Source organism: Hyperoodon ampullatus, assembly GCF_949752795.1.
Source record: "Hyperoodon ampullatus genome assembly, chromosome: 1".
In the NCBI taxonomy this organism is placed as follows: domain Eukaryota; kingdom Metazoa; phylum Chordata; class Mammalia; order Artiodactyla; family Ziphiidae; genus Hyperoodon; species Hyperoodon ampullatus.
In genome coordinates, this window is record NC_136914.1 from 43195061 (window position 1) to 43212344 (window position 17284).

Below are 17284 nucleotides of genomic sequence, written 5' to 3' on the forward strand. Positions count from 1 at the left end.
AGATTTTAGTTTTTAATCAATGTTAGTATAAATTTGGCCATGTATTAATTTCTTTGAACTGATTTCTCAGAGCTAGGCAGAAATAAAAAAAAACAAGGTTGAATAAAATAAAAGCACCCAAGTAAATGTTGGTATTTTATCTCCTGTCAAAGGGCTTTTGTGGACTTTACTTTTTAAATATTGTCTTGAGTAGTAAAAGCTTAATAACAAAGTAGAGATTTTTTAAAACCCGAACATACTTATCTATAATGCAATGGTTTTTAGAAAACATTTAGATTCTTTGCAATTTTATTTTTTACATTTTTCGCATGTGAGCTTGCTTGTTTCTCACCATCCTATTTAGGTTTCTCTGTCTGCTTTTATAATAAACTAATTGATGATTTACATTGCTTTCAAGTAAATTCTACCTTCAGAAACCAGAAACTACCTAGCTGTGCTCATAGTTTTTGAAAGTGAAACTTTTTATTGCCAACTGTCTATTCATACAATGTAGTTGCCCCACATTTATTTATAAGATAAAGCATTTAAAAAATATATCTTCTTAGTATGAATAGATTTACTAATGCTGTTTACATCTATCTTATATGATTCAAGATTTTTGAAAATGAAATAGCCATGCTTAATCTTTGTTAAAACTGTATGGTTTGTGTTTATATAAGTATTTGAATATACTTTTGATTATCACCAGTTTGGTCAAGGGTAGTTATTATTATAATAATATTTACTATATTAATGATAATAATTGTTAATTATATTAACTACTGTCCACAAAGCTCAGTTTATTAACTTTCTGCAGACTTTACTTCTTAAAAGTAGCAATTATTTAGAATTTTCCTTCTTAGCTTCTGTTAACTTTTCCAGTAGACAAGTAATGGAGATGGATTGGGTGGGGCAATGAGGAGAGAAGCACTTTCCATTTTTGGATCTAAGAGTTGAAAAGAACTTAGAGAATATTTAGAGGAGAATGAGAAGCATAACTAACAGGATTACCGAATAGTTCTGATGAGTGAACAGAAGGCTGGTTGCTTCACCTTTCTTTTAGCTTCTGTTATGGTGGTTAAGGAAGTACATTGTGGAGAGTAAGAGCAGTTTGGCCTCCGGAGCCAAATGGCCTAGGCTTGCATCTGCTCTGTCACTTATTTGGTACAGAATACGGGGCAGCTCCATTTATTTCAGTTTGATTTCTAAAATGAGCATATTAAATTACCTACCTCTTAAGGTTATTGTGAAAATTAAATGAATTATGAGAAGTGCTTCTTAGAATGTGTGAGTGCTTAGAAAGAGATGGCCTTTAATACTACTATCATTATTACTACTATAGCTCCCACTACCACTACTACTGATGTCATTATAATTCTTCCTGAGCTAACCTAATTTTTGATTTTCTGGGTGAGGGTCAGGGCATCTGCTGTCAGATACTAAGTAGGATGCACTTTCCCTGCAGAGATTCCTTTGGATGCTTTGAAGCCAAACTTGGTTTTTCAGGTTAAGGTTGGATATCAAAGGTTTACCATAATTTATCATATATTCCAGAATATCCTGTTAAATGTAACTACTAAGATTAATTTTCTTATCTCTTAACTTTGTGCAGTGAAATGATGATATATGATATATAATGAACCAGTCTGTTTTCTGTATCTGTCTTTTTTGTTTTTTGTTTTTTTAAGTGAGATCATATGGTATTTGTTGTCTGTCTGGCCAATTTCACTTAGCATAATGCCCTCACGTTCATTCATGTTGTTGCAGATGGCAAGATTTCCTTCTCTTTTTTTAATGACTGAGTAATGTTCCATGGTGTGTGTGTGTGTGTGTGTGTGTGTGTGTGTATGTGTATGGATGCCTCTCATTTTCTTTATCCATTCATCCATTGATGGATACTTAGGTTGCTTCCATATCTTGGCTTTTGTAAATAATGCTGCAGTGAACATGGGGGAGCAGATGTCTTTTTGAGTTAGTGTTTTTGTTTCCTTCAGATACATACTCAGAAGGAGAATTGATGGATTATATGGTACTCTATTTTCAACTTTTTGAAAGACCTCCGTACTGTTTACCACAGTAGCTGTACCAATTTACATTCCTACCAGCATTGCACAAGGGTTCCCTTTTTTCCACATTCTACCAACACTTGTTATTTCTTGTTGTTTTGATAATAAATAAATTTATTTTAATACCTGTTTTCTGTGGGAAACCAGGAACTTGCTTATTTAGATACACTTAAAATTTATTATGGAAGTTAAAAAATACATACAAATATAGGCAGAACAGTGCAATGGTTTATCATGTACCTGCCACCCAGCTTCAGTGATTATCAACTCATGGCCAATCTTGCTTCATTTATGCTCTTCATCCACTGTCTTCCTATATATTTTTTTGTTGAAAAAAATCTCAGACATTTTAATGTACCTTTGAAAAGAAATCAGAGATTAAGATAGGGTTTCCTTGAAGGTTTTCAGTCATTGGCTCTGGGTTACCATCTGGGGAGATGTAAAGAGAGGGCTGTGATCAATAACTTCTAGGAACAGCTACCAGGGCTATCCCAAATATACTATCCTGGCATATTTATAGTGCCATTAGTCTTTACATTATGATTGAACACATTTATTATTAGCTGCTAAATTTGGTTTCATTTCAACAGTCCATGGAATAAGGTTTATAGAACATCTTTGCCTGACATGTAAGTTTCTATAATACTTTCCATAGGTCAACAGACAAAAATAACAAGTTAATGCTTGAAGTATTTATGATTGCAAAATTAGAGTGGGTATTTCTCTTTTCAGGTAAATTACTATAAGTGTAATAGCTGGAAGTCTGTGGGAGAGAAAAAGTGTCTTTGTGGAAGGAAAAAACGTTAACAAATTTTAAGCAGGAACATTCTTTTGAGACCTCTGTCCAAAGTATTTTCCTATTAAATTTGCTGAGCTGTTAGATTAGAGATGCTGGTTTAACTTCTACTTAGGACCCGGTATGGATCCATCATTTTATGTAACTTGAATTGAAACTACTTCATTTAATTTTTTGTGTGCGTCCTTGATGTAACCGTAGGTTAACTTGGCCACTGCTATGCTGCAGCAGCCACTGCTCCTTTAGCTGCTCTTTTTGCTGGAATATGCATGGATGGTGTACTTTCCTTTGCAAAATTAGAATAAGCATAATTAATTCAGCTGCCTTGGGCAAGTGATTTTTATCAGATAGTCTGATACATCAGTTGGAAATACTGTGGTGGTTTAGTCATATACTACCTTCAATGCTGAGACTGTTTTGTGTTCTTAGGTTGAATTAGTGATATTTGTGTCAATAGAAAGAGTCACACAAGTAAGAGGAGCAGAGAAATATCCTTCCATTTCTATATGGCTTACTTTTTAAAGGTCGATTTTATATTTACAGTAGAATCAAGGTTAATGGGAATGGTCTTGTGCTGACTCACGTGATCATATTAAGTTGGGTAAACAAGGGTGTATTCTAGCTTCTCTGCCTTTTTAAAAAAACTTAATTACTTGATTCACTTTTGGATGAATTAGACACATATATTCCTTAATCCACTCCTTCTCCTCGGGAGCATATTTCTATAGATGATACGGTTTTATTGTCATGAAGTAGGAGTTAATAAAACACTAGACTTGAGGTTTAATTATTGTGAGAGAAAATGGCTTTGGATCAACTACTTAAAAATTGAAATTGTTACTTTTGGTAGATATGCTCCAGGGTTTAGCTGGATTAGAATTGATACCTCTGCACTCCAGATTACATCATTCAGTAATCTAGGAGTACATTTTGCAATCCATTCTTTTGGAGAGTTTGGAAAATTACATTATTAAGTGCTTTAACAATGCCTTATTGAGATTTTTTCTTTTTCTTTTTAAATGGCTGATAAGCTTCAATATAAAAATATTCAGAGATAAAAATGTAATCATGTTCTACTGTGGGTTTCAGCCTCTTCATACTTTGAATTTAGAACCAAATTAGAGATGGGGCACAGGATCTCATTAGATAAAATGACAAAGCAGATTGCAGAATGGACTCCGAAGCCAAATGGGCCTATTAATGCATATACAACCCCCAGATATACTCTCACAGAGTCATAGACAATGTTGGAAAACCATGGAATTCTTCCACAGAAGTAGGCCACTTGCAAAACATGGTTCTGTAGAGAACGTACATGTCCTGAGAATAAACTGTTGAAAGAAAGAGCAACAGAGATGGACACGTGTGGGTGCTTATTTCTTTTTTTCTAGTCTCAATTAGACAAATCACTGTCTTTCCCTTGGAGAGGAATGTATTATACTAATAGAGAGAGGTCACTAGCACAGGGGTTTATCAAACTGCTTGACAGTGATCCATGGTAAAAAATACATTTTATATATACATACACATAAAACAAGTTTCTTGAAACATTGCTAATACTTACAGTAATGCACTCTTAATTCTATTCTACTTTACTAAAATAAATGCTAGTCATGACCTTTTAGGCTGATTTTATGTCACATAAATGGTATCAGTACAGTTCGACAAACTAAAGTGCCTCCAGAAGATGTATTCCCACATGGAAACATGAGCCAGGGGAGTTAGAGGTCCTTTTGTTTGCTTATAAGATGTTATCAGTTCTACCCACATTGGTAAAAGTCTGTTTAAATTTATCCCCATATCATGTACTGTTGTTACTTTTAAAACATGTAATATCTGTTGGTATCAAGATAAAATATAACTTCGGAGGATGAAATAAACCTTGTAGATTTTTCAGATCTTTTCTGGATTTGAGTGAAGTTGAATATACATTAATAAATATTAGAATTAAATGTTCAGAGTTATTTCTAACAATGGTGATACAATAGTAAAATATCAATTTTGTAAGTGATATCTGTTAGCCGTTTAAAGTATATAAAATCAAGTGATATGCAGAATATAATAAAACTGAGTTCAGAATCTCCCAAATAAATTTTTGTTTGTGCTTAATGTCACTTGCCAAACAACCATGTTTTTAGCAAATAAATTTATCATGCTGTTGGAGATGTATTACACATTGTTTGTTCAAATATTACTTAAGTTTGAAGGGTAGATTTAATTCATTTTGATTTATAATTTTAATTTAGCTGTTTATATACCTTGATATCTCTGTACATAATTTTATTAGTAAATTTTAGAATATTATCTAATTAATGCTGGAAATTTTACATTGCAGATAGGTTTAAAAATGATTTGAATAAGATAAGAACTTAGAGTTAATCAATGAAGCAGCGTTAGAATATGAAGACTACTTTAACAAAATATGGATTTTTTACATATGTAATTGAGTATAAATGTCAGCCTTCTTGTGAAATTGTAAATTAACAAGTAGTTCAAGAAATTGACAAGTGGTAGTGGTCATTTTGGTTAGAAAAAAGGTCAGGCCTTTCAAGCAATGCTGTAGGGTTGGTGTGAAATCTGTTCATAATAGAACCAAAAATTCTGCTTGTACTTCTGAACATGATGTGGATAGCATGTTGAAATACAGAACTATGATGAATATTGCTGTCATCAGCGTGGGAAGTAAGCATGTTTTAGGAAAATTATAGTGCCAACCCTCTACTGCTCTGTTAAACAGACTATAATGCATACAAATTTAGTCTTCTCTTAATGATTTAGGAGCACTTAAAAATTAGTAGAGGTATTTTAGATAATAGTGAAAATAAGGACCCCTACTACAGCCCTGGAACTTTTTTTGATAATTCCCCAGTGTTTACTAAACTCACTTTTTCTTTTGCGTTAGGGTCCCAGAAAAATATTCATATTTGTCGTTCATACTTTCAGTAGAGAACTGTTCTAGGACTGATTTGTCTTTAGTTTGGGATATTGTATAAAATAGCAATTCTAATGTTTTCTATATACGTTAAAAAAGTTTGCTGGAATCATCACTGCTCTTAGAATGGAAATATATATATATATAATATATTTATTTATTTTACCCTTTTAATGTACCCCTAATTGCTTCCGTGTTCAATGAAACGTCTTAACATTTTGATCTATTCTTGCAGGGTTCATGCTTGAACCAGATCCAGAACATAGACCCGATATATTTCAAGTGTCATATTTTGCATTTAAATTTGCCAAAAAGGATTGTCCAGTCTCCAACATCAATGTAAGTAGTTTTGCAAGTAGGATATGAATTTAAAATCCATTTTATCTGTGCGGATATATATACTTTCAGAGTTACTTGTTTCAAGACAAGTGGTCTCATAGTATGTTTGTGATTAGTATTTTTGATACAAAGCTACAGTTGCCAAACTATGTACTGTGGTGCTCTGGGGAGCTACAGTGGACTTGAGGGCACTGCAGGATATTTTGCATATTTGAGGGAAACACAGTGACCTCTGTCTGATACAGCACAAACTACTATTATTAAGTTGTTTGGGCCTAACTGTTGAAAAAACTGGACTGTTAGATTTTTGGGGAGCTGTATATTTTGGGGAGTTACTTAATAGTTTGTTACTTTTTCTGTAAAACAGGGATAGTAATTATGAGGATTAGAAATAATAAATATAAAACCCAGTGTCTAGTGCAGGGAAGCTGAGTTGGTAATAGCTATTACCATGCAAAGCTTTGAATTGTATCTGGTGTCTGCATACTTAACTACATCAGATTAACAGTATATGGTGAGTCTGCTAATTTTAATAAAAGTCTAGAATCATCATTGATTTTTAAGCTGTTCTCAACATTGTGAAGATCATTCTGGCCTGACTTGTTCTTATAGGTTTCCTTTGTGTATAACTTAATCCACCCCACTGAGAAAAAAGAAGGAATTTGGTACCTTTTCCTTTTTGTTTTTTGAAGTTCTTACTATGTCAATATAATATATTCTTGGTTGAAGCTGAAAGTCATTACTAACATTCTAGTAATGAAAGTAGCTTTATTTGACATTTGCCTGGATTTTTAGCTTTTCACTCAGCAAACATTTATTGAGTACTTACTGTAAGCCAAACATTATAGAGGATAAACAAATGAGTGAAGCCTCTGCTCTTGTTTTCTAGACTTGACAAGCAGTGTCATGAAAATTACCTGCAGTATGTAAAACAACACGGTATTCATGTGCTTGGCGTTTTGCTTCTTCTTCCAAAGAGTGTGAAATAGTCATTGATTTACAAGTGTAATATAATCCTTTATACCCAAGATTTACCCATTTGTAAAGTGGATATAATGATGTTGTTCTGTTTATTTTCCAAGGGTTTCTGTGGAACACAAATATGAAAGTGACATTTGTATAACATGCACTGATATTTACAAATATATGTGAACATTTTATAGATATCTGAGGTGAAGAGATTGTCTCACAGACAACACTTTTAAAATTTAAGAATGTATCCGTAGTGTTTAAGTAAAGCTTTCTGCAATTGAAATAAAAACTAAAATGAAAAGTTTTATTTTTTCTTCCAAGAATTCTCCTATTCCTTCAGCTCTTCCTGAACCGATGACTGCTAGTGAAGCAGCTTCTAGGAAAAGCCAAATAAAAGCCAGGTAGGCAAAACTATGCTGAAATTTGAAAAGGCATTTAAGAAAAAAGAGGACAGTTCTTGTTTTTAATCCTAGCAAGTGTCATTCATTAAATATCATCTTCACCCACAAAAAATTGTCGTATTCCTTATTGCATGTGGTATGTCGTATTCCTTATTGCAAGTACAAATTAAGCTTTTTTATATAACAGGGTTTGACAGCAGTTGCACTTGAACTGCTCCTTCTCAGCAATCACGAAGTGATTGTGTGACTGGTGATGTTACACTGGGTCCTTTTACATGGGGGAGTTGTCATTTCATCACATGGCAACTAATTTATGAGATTTTATGTTTTACTTAATAGCTAGTATGACTTTTTTTAATTTACTGAAAGAAAAAATAGCTATGTATAATTTATAATGAGTGGTTATAATGGTAATACTTTTAAGACTGATAAATAAATATAATGTTTTAAATAACTTTTATAGTTCTTTACTACATTAATGTTTGATACGAATTACATAGGTTAAGACCTAAATCTGACTAATGATTGAATTAATGACTGATTTTTTTTTTTCCTCATGCTTTCTTTTTTGAGTTTAAAAGTTAATAAGCAGGACTGTATTTTAGATTATCAGACAGGCATAATATTACATTTGGGGAGATTTCTTGGTCATAGTTTTTTGTATTGTATTTTACTTATGCAAAGTATTTTATTTGACATAAAATACATAAAAAATATTTGTCACGCACTTGTTACATGCAAGATACAGATACTGAGACTACAAAGAAAAAGCAGCAGTGTTTATTTCCAAGGAGTTCTGATCCAAATGAAGATAGACGGGTGAACAGTCACACCTTGATAGATATCAGGCAGCTCTGAGGGTGGAGAAAGGGAAAGAAGACAGGAGCACAGGAAGAATCCGGTGGGAGTTGCTGGACTCTTTTCTTGAAGGATGAATAGTCTAGTCACTTGGAATGATGGGCAGTGAAACCATAGCAGGCAAACATTGCCGGTGAGGGCAGCGTTTGTGAAACGACAAGGCTGGGGCATAATAAGGGCACATATACAGGAGTAGTGGGAAATGAAGCTGAGGGGGGGTAGGTAAATATCAGTCATGAGCAACTTTGTTTATATGTCATGCTGAGAAATTTGGATTTTGGCCTTCAGGCCAGTGAGTTTTCAACTTTGCAGTCAGTTCTACTATTTGGAACTTGGTTGTCAGGTGTGTTATAAATAATTTGTTATCTGTAAATTATTGAAATATCACTTGAGAATGACTTAGTGTTTTAAAAAAATGTGGCATCACTCTAAAAACATCTTCATTCACTTACATTTAAAATACTCTTGATAAGAGACGAAGGAGTCATGTGACATCTAACTTGCAGGAATCCAGCATGACTGACTGTCTTACCCATGACATAGCTGTAGTTAGCAACTGCTGTTATAGTTGAGTGGTCATTATGAATTATTGTAGGACTTGTCAGTTGAATTTTAAAATAATTATTTTGTTAATGATTAAATCTTTAAGAAAGTAGATACAATTTTTTTAAAAAGCATGAGTCAACTGAACAGGAATGCTTTGAATATCTTTTCACCATGACGCAAGTTACAGCTATACAATTATAAGGAAATGAAATAGTTAATGAAATAGTTAACTAAAATTCACAGTGCTATTCATAGTATGTTAAATCTATACATTATGTATATTAAAAAAATAGGGTTCATTGGTGCTTATTGGTCAATAATATAAGTTTACCTTTTATTGATAGTAAAGAAGTTGAAAAATTCTAAATGTTAAAAAGTTGTAAATCTTTTTTTTTTTCCATGTAAAAGGCATATTTCCAGAGAGAGGAGGAAGAGGAATCTTTAAATAGCCAGTATCATTATTTACATGTTTTAAAGCTTTTATGAATATTATCTGCCTGCCCTGCCTTCAATCAGTGGCACTTTTTGTTTCACTTCTTAAAACCCCCCAACCACCTCCCCAAAATTTGCATCTGCTCTTGAGACTGTTACACATGTGAAACTTATGTAATTTATATTTTGAAGATGGAAGGGTTGAGAATCACTGCCCTGGCAGATGGAAACACTGAAGGATTTTAAGAGAAGAGAATGTATTTTAGGAAGATTGTTCAGGCTAGTCAGCAGAAAAGAAAAGAAAGGAAGCAAAAAAACAGCTCTGTGTCTGCTACAATAGTGCAAAGGAAGCTGCGTAGCAGTGTTGATATCAGTAATTACTTGTTCTTTCATTTTAGTTAAGTTTGTATTTTCACTTTGCCGAATCTGTCCAGGCATTCTCCTCCCATTTCTTCATAGACCGCTTACTTTCTTTTACTGTCTGATGAAATCATATTTATGTTTAACCTCCAGTTCTCACCTGAGCCTTCTCTAGCCAAGTTAGGTTAAAGGTAAAATTACTCGTCCATGAAACTCTTGACAGTACTAGCTTAGCGCTGGTTACTTTTTCTGTCTTATATTTTATTATATTTTCATGAACATGTGCCATATCTTCCTAGGTAGACTGTAAATTCTTTGAAGACAGGGTACTGAGCCCTATTAGCTGGATATCAGTAATTGTATAATAGGTATTGGTACATGAGTGAAATAAGTTAGGAAACACTAGACTAAACAAAGTCTGCAGAACTTTTAATATGCTTTTTAGAGGTTTGCCCTGCTCATGTGTGTTGTGAATCCTTTACGGAGCTATTTAGAACAGGGACAAGGCAGGGTGAGGTCTGGCCTATGTACTACCCATTTAATGAAGAACAGGTAGACAAATAGAAAGATTGTATACAATATTTCCACCAAATTACTTGAGTTTAGGGAATACAGCATTGGTTTTAGTGCCATATCCAAAATTTGAACTCAATAAATAATGAGATTAAATGAGATATAATTGGTTACATGATCTTTTTATAGCCTTTTAGTTCTGTTTTCATATGACTTGTACCATCCCTATCCCATCTAAAACATAAATGTTATTTTTAGAAAACAGCCCACATACAATGCATTTCTATGATTTTCCAAAATCTTTTGATTCAATTTCACATCCTTTCTTTCCGAGAAAGATAGTTGTTGAGAGGGCTCCCTCTTGTGGTATCTCCAGATAGAGGAAAGAACTGTAGAGTTCTGTGCAGTTATGACAGATAGGACTTTCTCTAAATGCCGCAGATGTGTACTTGATAAATCATATGTATGCAAAACTTTTAAGCGTCAGATCATTTTGAAAATGTGCTAAGGGAACTTGATAAAGAGATTTTATTGCAATCCTTTTGAAAAGTGAACATAGACCCTATTAAGAAGTATTCATGTTTTTGTTCTGAATTTATAGAAAGCAGAGTTGATAAATATGTAAGTTAAAGATTTTCCCTGGCTATTTTGGAAAGAGAAAAGCAAATGTCTGTGTCTCCTTGAATTATATTTAGTGTCTCTTGCTTTCAAAACTTCTTCCCACTTGACCACTCACATTTGTGGCCTAAACTAAGTCCTAGTGGGAAAACTTTTATATAATTTCCATTCAGTGTTTTAAGTAAAGCAAAGTTAAAGATTCAAGACGCTGAATGTGAGCTGATAGCTCCACCAGTTAAAAGTTTTGGCTTCTTTTGTTTTACATGCCTTAGGCCCTATTCTTTTTTTTTTTTTTTCTTAAGCGAAGAGTCCAAGCTAAAGGAGACTGTTGTTTGTTGTTTCTTATTTTTATTTCTCCGACTGGTTTAAAGAGTTGGCTCTCAGTTTTGTCCAAAACCTTATTGCAAAGACTTCTGTTTGCTTCCTTTATTTTATCTCCTTAAGAGCAATTCTATACTCTTTTTCTGCCAGCTCTGGTGGCAGGCTATAAATGGTAGCAATCTGGCTTGAGGAAATTGATTAGGTTTATTTTATTTACTTTCTTATCTTCATTAAACATTTAGTACTTGAAAATGAGACTTAGGAAGAAGCCAAGAGGACTAACATGATCATCAATAATAATAAATATGCATCTGTTGAAATAGATCCTTTATAGAACAAATAGTAAGTTAGAAATGATCCCAGTATTTGGAATGACATGTGTTCTTCTGTTGTAGAATAACAGATACCATTGGACCAACAGAAACCTCAATTGCACCAAGACAGAGACCAAAGGCGAATTCTACTACTGCCACTACTAGTGTGCTGAACATTCAAAGTTCAGCAATACCTGTTAAAGTCCCAGCTCCTGGTGAATTCAGTAACCACAGACCAAAAGGTGATAGAGCTCTGCCAACCTCGTCCCCTTTTTAGTTAATTTACATAAACCTTTTATGGCTTGATTTTCTAGAAATGTAAATTATTGGCAGACTTACTATTGTGAAGCAGATATGTCACATAGTGCTTTAAGAAACATAAAGCTACTAATGTCTAATAAACCCACCTAATTGTTTTCCTAATGTTGTCAGCAAAGGTAAGGTACTGGCAGTATAAAAGTATGGTATGAAAAGCTCACAACCTGCTTATCTCTAGAGTCATCGACTAGTAGGGTTCGAGGTTGATACTGAAGTTCAAGAGTATAGAAAATTCTATATTGTATTGGAAAGGAGGAATTTGAAACTCTAGCCTTACAAAGCTTTAATGTTAAAGTGTTTTCAACTAGTATGTTTTAAATTAGGATACTCTAATGGTTAAAAGCCTACATGTTGAGTCTTAAGAACCTGGATTTGAGTCCTATTTCTCCTATTTTTTAGTAATATGTGTTATGAAAATACTAGTACCTATCTTAAGGGACTGTTGTGAAGATTAAATGACTGCGTACTATAATGTCTGCCACATAATATGTCCTTAAGAAATGTTCACTATTAACTACTGTTACTACTATTAGGTAAAGTATATGCTCAGGGAAGACATTTATGTTATCTGATGTAACATATGCCTGTGGTGATCCGGCATACCTGATGGAGGAATAGGGAAAGGGAAAAGGGAACAAAAGGGGAATTTGAAGTCTTTTATGTCCAATTCCCATTTTACCATTTCTTAGCCTCACTGTTCACTTCTGCAAAATGGGGAAACAACCATTCTGCCTATTATAAAAAGTAAATAACAAGGTGTATGGTATCTAGGAAAATTCTGTTTCATAGTAAGCATTCAGTGTTTGGGTTGGAGATGCTATTCTTTTTTTTTTTTTTTGCGGTACACGGGCCTCTCACTGTTGTGGCCTCTTCCGTTGCGGAGCACAGGTTCCGGACGCTCAGGCTCAGCAGCCATGGCTCACGGGTCCAGCCAATCTGCGGCATGTGGGATCTTCCCGGACCGGGGCACGAACCCGTGTCCCCTGCATCAGCAGGCGGACTCTCAACCACTGCGCCACCAGGGAAGCCCTTTTTTTTTTTAAAAAAAATAAATTTATTTATTTATTTTTGGCTGTGTTGTGTCTTCGTTGCGGTGTGCAGGCTTCTCACTGCAGCGGCTTCTCTTGTTGCAGAGCACGGGCTCTAGGCGCGTGGACTGCAGTAGTTGTGGCGCACAGGCTTAGTTGCTCTGCGGCATGTGGGATCTTCCCGCACCAGGGCTCGAACCCGTGTCCCCTGCATTGGCAGGCGGATTCTCAACCACTGCGCCACCAGGGAAGCCCGGAGATGCTATTCTTTATTTTCTTTCTTTTAAATAAAGCTGTATTTATTTACTTATTTAATTTTATTCTTTTTTTCTTTTTTTTGGCCGTGACATGCAGCACGAGGGATCTTAGTTCCCTGACCAGGGATTGAATCTGTGCCCCCTGCAGTGGAAGTGCGGAGTCTTAACCACTGGATCGCCAGGGAAATCCCGCTATTAGTCTTCCCTATCACGTATTTTGGCCCTTCAGCCAAAGACCACTAGGAACACACCTGTATTTGAATAAATTTGGTTTATTACTCAGGTACCCTGGAAATCTGTGGGAGTATCTCAGTAAGAAGGTGTCTGAAAAGACGTATTAAGGGATTTGGGCTTGTTTTAGGTAATTTTGGGGAGGTGGGACTATAATATCATTATCATCATCTAGAAGGAGGGAAGCAAAAGCCTCATTTGGAAATGAAGCAGCATTTAGTCATACTGGCCAGGATTGAGAGAGGTTTGGTCATTTTTCTGGTTTGGACAGTGTTCCTGATTTTGTCAGTGTTGAGACATGATAATGGAGTAGTCTTGTCCTGGTCCATCATGGTCATAGGATGGCTTTGTCTGATGTCAGTGTTCTGTAAAATTGTTTATGTTTATCATGAGAACGCCTAGACCTAAGTGTGTCAGGCCTACCCCTCATGTCAGGGGCACCATTTCTCTTTCTTACATGCTTCTAGCTTAAGTTGAAAAAAAATACTATTTTCCCCCCCATATGTACATCTCTTTTTTTTTTTTTTTTTTTTTTTTGTGGTACGCGGGCCTCTCACTGTTGTGGCCTCTCCTCTTGCGGAGCACAGGCTCCGGACGCGCAGCCTCAGCAGCCATGGCTCACGGGCCCAGCTGCTCCGTGGCATGTGGGATCTTCCCGGACCGGGGCACGAACCCGTGTCCCCTGCATCGGCAGGCGGACTCTCAACCACTGCACCACCAGGGAAGCCCTGTACATCTCTTAACATTGCTTTTCTCATTAAATCTTATTAAAAAGTATGTAATCTAAAAAAAAAAAGTCATGAAGAACCTAGGGGTAAGACAGGAATAAAGACACAGACCTACTAGAGAATGGACTTGAGGACACGGGGAGGGGGAAGCGTAAGCTGGGACAAAGTGAGAGAGTGGCATGGACATATATACACTACCAAACGTAAAATAGATAGCTAGTGGGAAGCAGCCGCATAGTACAGGGAGATCAGCTCGGTGGTTTGTGACCACCTAGAGGGGTGGGATAGGGAGGGTGGGAGGGAGATGCAAGAGGGAGGAGATATGGGGACATATGTATATGTATAACTGATTCACTTTGTTATAAAGCAGAAACTAACACACCATTGTAAAGCAATTATACTCCAATAAAGATGTTAAAAAAAAAGTAACACATGAATAAATTTTTAAAATATATTCACACAATACAGTAGCATTTAGAACAATGTAGAAGTCCCCATTCTTTTTCTTTCCAGAGTAAACTAGCAGCAGTTTGGTATACATCCTCCTAGTCCTTTTTTATGTTCTTGCATGCATATACACAGATATAAATAATTCACATTGGGTTAAACACAAATGGATTCATACTATACATAATTCTCTACAACTTGATTTTTTTAAAATGTAATATACTTTGGAGAGCTTTGCATATCAGTGCATATAGATCTACCATGTAGTTTTTAATAGGTATGTGATATTCCATCATATGAATGTACCATAGTTTATAAAACCTTTTTGGTTATTTCCAATATTTGCTATTATTAATAGTGTTGTGGTAAACATATTTATAATGAACACTTGATTTCCATGTCAGCGTTCTTCTGAGGAAGCTATTAAAATACACTCATTTAAAATTATTCAGATACCGCCAAATTACCATCCAAAGAAGACTTCAGAAATTTACGCTACAGCACAAACGAGGTGTGAGTGTCCTTTCATCCCTGTCTTTACCAACACTTGATAGTATTGGTTTTTTAAAAATGTTTCCCTATTGACAGGTGAAACATTTTTGATTTTATTTTAATATTCCTGATTAACAGTACTGTTTCATGTTTACTGACCATTTGTTTTCTTCTGTGAATTGTCTTTTGCAATTTTCCATCAGATTGTTTGTCTTTTATTTACTTTTTATTGCTCTGAAGATTTTATCTTTATGTATTCTAAATATTCTTTGCCAAATATATTGTAAATATTTTCTTCCAGTTTATCATTTGTCTTTAACTCATGAACTTACTGAACTTCTCTGAGCCTTCATTTCATCATTTGCAAAATGGGGAATAATAATATGAGGATTTAATGATGTACTCGAAAGCATGGTTTTCATGTAGGATTGTAGTGATGTCTTTTGGGAGTTCTCCGGTGCTCTGTGGGCTTGGCTTGAGAACCAGGGAGCTCTATTCAGCTTGATAACACTAAAGAGAAGTCACAGTTTGTGAGGTGAGAGGTGAGTTCCATGAGTTACTGCATTATGCTCATTGGCTTGTGATTGGGCTTCACCTGCAGCTGAAAGTGTTCTCCAGTTAGACATCAGGGCCTTAAAAGATGAATGTATAGCTGAGGAGCTGAACTTTTTAGTACTCTTCCAACTGGAAATAAATACACTTAAAAGGCTAATCATGGTTATGTCTGTGTGGCGGAATTATGGTTTTAATTTTCTTCCTGTAGTTTTATAAACACTTTCAAGAATAATGAACATGCCATTTTTTTGTAATTGGAAGAATTAGAAATAGTTATAAAACGATTTTCGTAGAGGTGTTGAATTTAAGGCCTGTGGAGTTTTTTTTTTAACATTTTTATTGGAGCATAATTGTTTTACAATGGTGTGTTAGTTTCTGCTTTATAACAAAGTGAATCAGTTATACATATATATATATCCCCATATCTCCACCCTCTTGTGTCTCCCTCCCTCCCACCCTCCCTGTCCCTCCCCTCTAGGTGGTCACAAAGCACTGAGCTGATCTCCCTGTGCTATGTGGCTACTTCCCATTAGCTATCTACCTTACGTTTGGTAGTGTATATATGTCCATGCCACTCTCTCACTTTGTCCCAGCTTACCCTTCCCCCTCCCCATATCCTCAAGTCCATTCTCTAGTAGGTCTGCGTCTTTATTCCCATCTTGCCCCTAGGTTCTTCATGACCATTTTTTTTTTTTTTTAGATTCCATATATATGTGTTAGCATACGGTATTTGTTTTTCTCTTTCTGACTTAGTTCACTCTGTATGACAGACTCTAGGTCCATTCACCTCACTACAGATAACTCAATTTCGTTTCTTTTTATGGCTGAGTAATATTCCATTGTATATATATGCCACATCTTCTTTCTCCATTCATCTGTCGATGGACACTTAGGTTACTTCCATGTCCTGGCTATTGTAAATAGAGCTGCAATGAACATTGTGGTACATGACTCTTTTTGAATTATAGTTTTCTCAGGGTATATGCCCAGTAGTGGGATTGCTGGGTCATATGGTAGTTCTATTTTAGTTTTTTAAGGAACCTCCATACTGTTCTCCGTAGTGGCTCTATCAATTTACATTCCCACCAACAGTGTATGAGGGTTCCCTTTTCTCCACACCCTCACCAGCATTTATTGTTTGTAGATTTGATGATGGCCATTCTGACCGGTGTGAGATGATATCGCATTGTAGTTTTGATTTGCATTTCTCTAATGATTAATGATGTTGAGCATTCTTTCATGTGTTTGTTGGCAATCTGTATATCTTCTTTGGAGAAATGTCTATTTAGGTCTTCTGCCCGTTTTTGGATTGGGTTGTTCGTTTTTTTGATATTGAGCTGCATGATCTGCTTGTAAATTTTGGAGATTAGTCCTTTGTCAGTTGCTTCATTTGCAAATATTTTCTCCCATTCTGAGGGTTGTCTTTTCTTCTTGTTTATGGTTTCTTTTGCTGTGCAAAAGTTTTTAAGTTTCATTAGGTCCATTTGTTTATTTTTGTTTTTATTTCCATTTCTCTAGGAGCTGGGTAAAAAAGGATCTTGCTGCGATTTATGTCATATAGTGTTCTGCCTATGTTTTCCTCTAAGAGTTTGATAGTGTTTGGCCTTACATTTAGGTCTTGAATCCATTTTGAGTTTATTTTTGTGTATGGTGTTAGGGAGTGTTCTAATTTCATTCTTTTACACGTAGCTGTCCAGTTTTCCCAGCACCACTTATTAAAGAGACTGTCTTTTCTGCACTGTATATTCTTAAGGCCTGTGGAGGTTTGAAGACATTAACAT

General features: G+C 35.2%; 1 protein-coding gene across 2 annotated transcripts in view; it reads left to right on the top strand.

Moving 5' to 3' along the window:
• The window catches only part of BMP2K (BMP2 inducible kinase), a gene marked incomplete at both ends in the record, with an annotated part of 122413 nt that overhangs the window by 77397 nt on the left and 27732 nt on the right, over positions 1 to 17284 (top strand). For both annotated transcript variants that reach the window (XM_079706192.1, XM_079706193.1), the window contains 3 exons: positions 6009 to 6112; positions 7406 to 7485; positions 11529 to 11689. In XM_079706192.1, coding sequence (XP_079562318.1) covers positions 6009 to 6112; positions 7406 to 7485; positions 11529 to 11689 — 345 coding nt within the window. The remainder of the gene's footprint in view (positions 1 to 6008; positions 6113 to 7405; positions 7486 to 11528; positions 11690 to 17284) is intronic.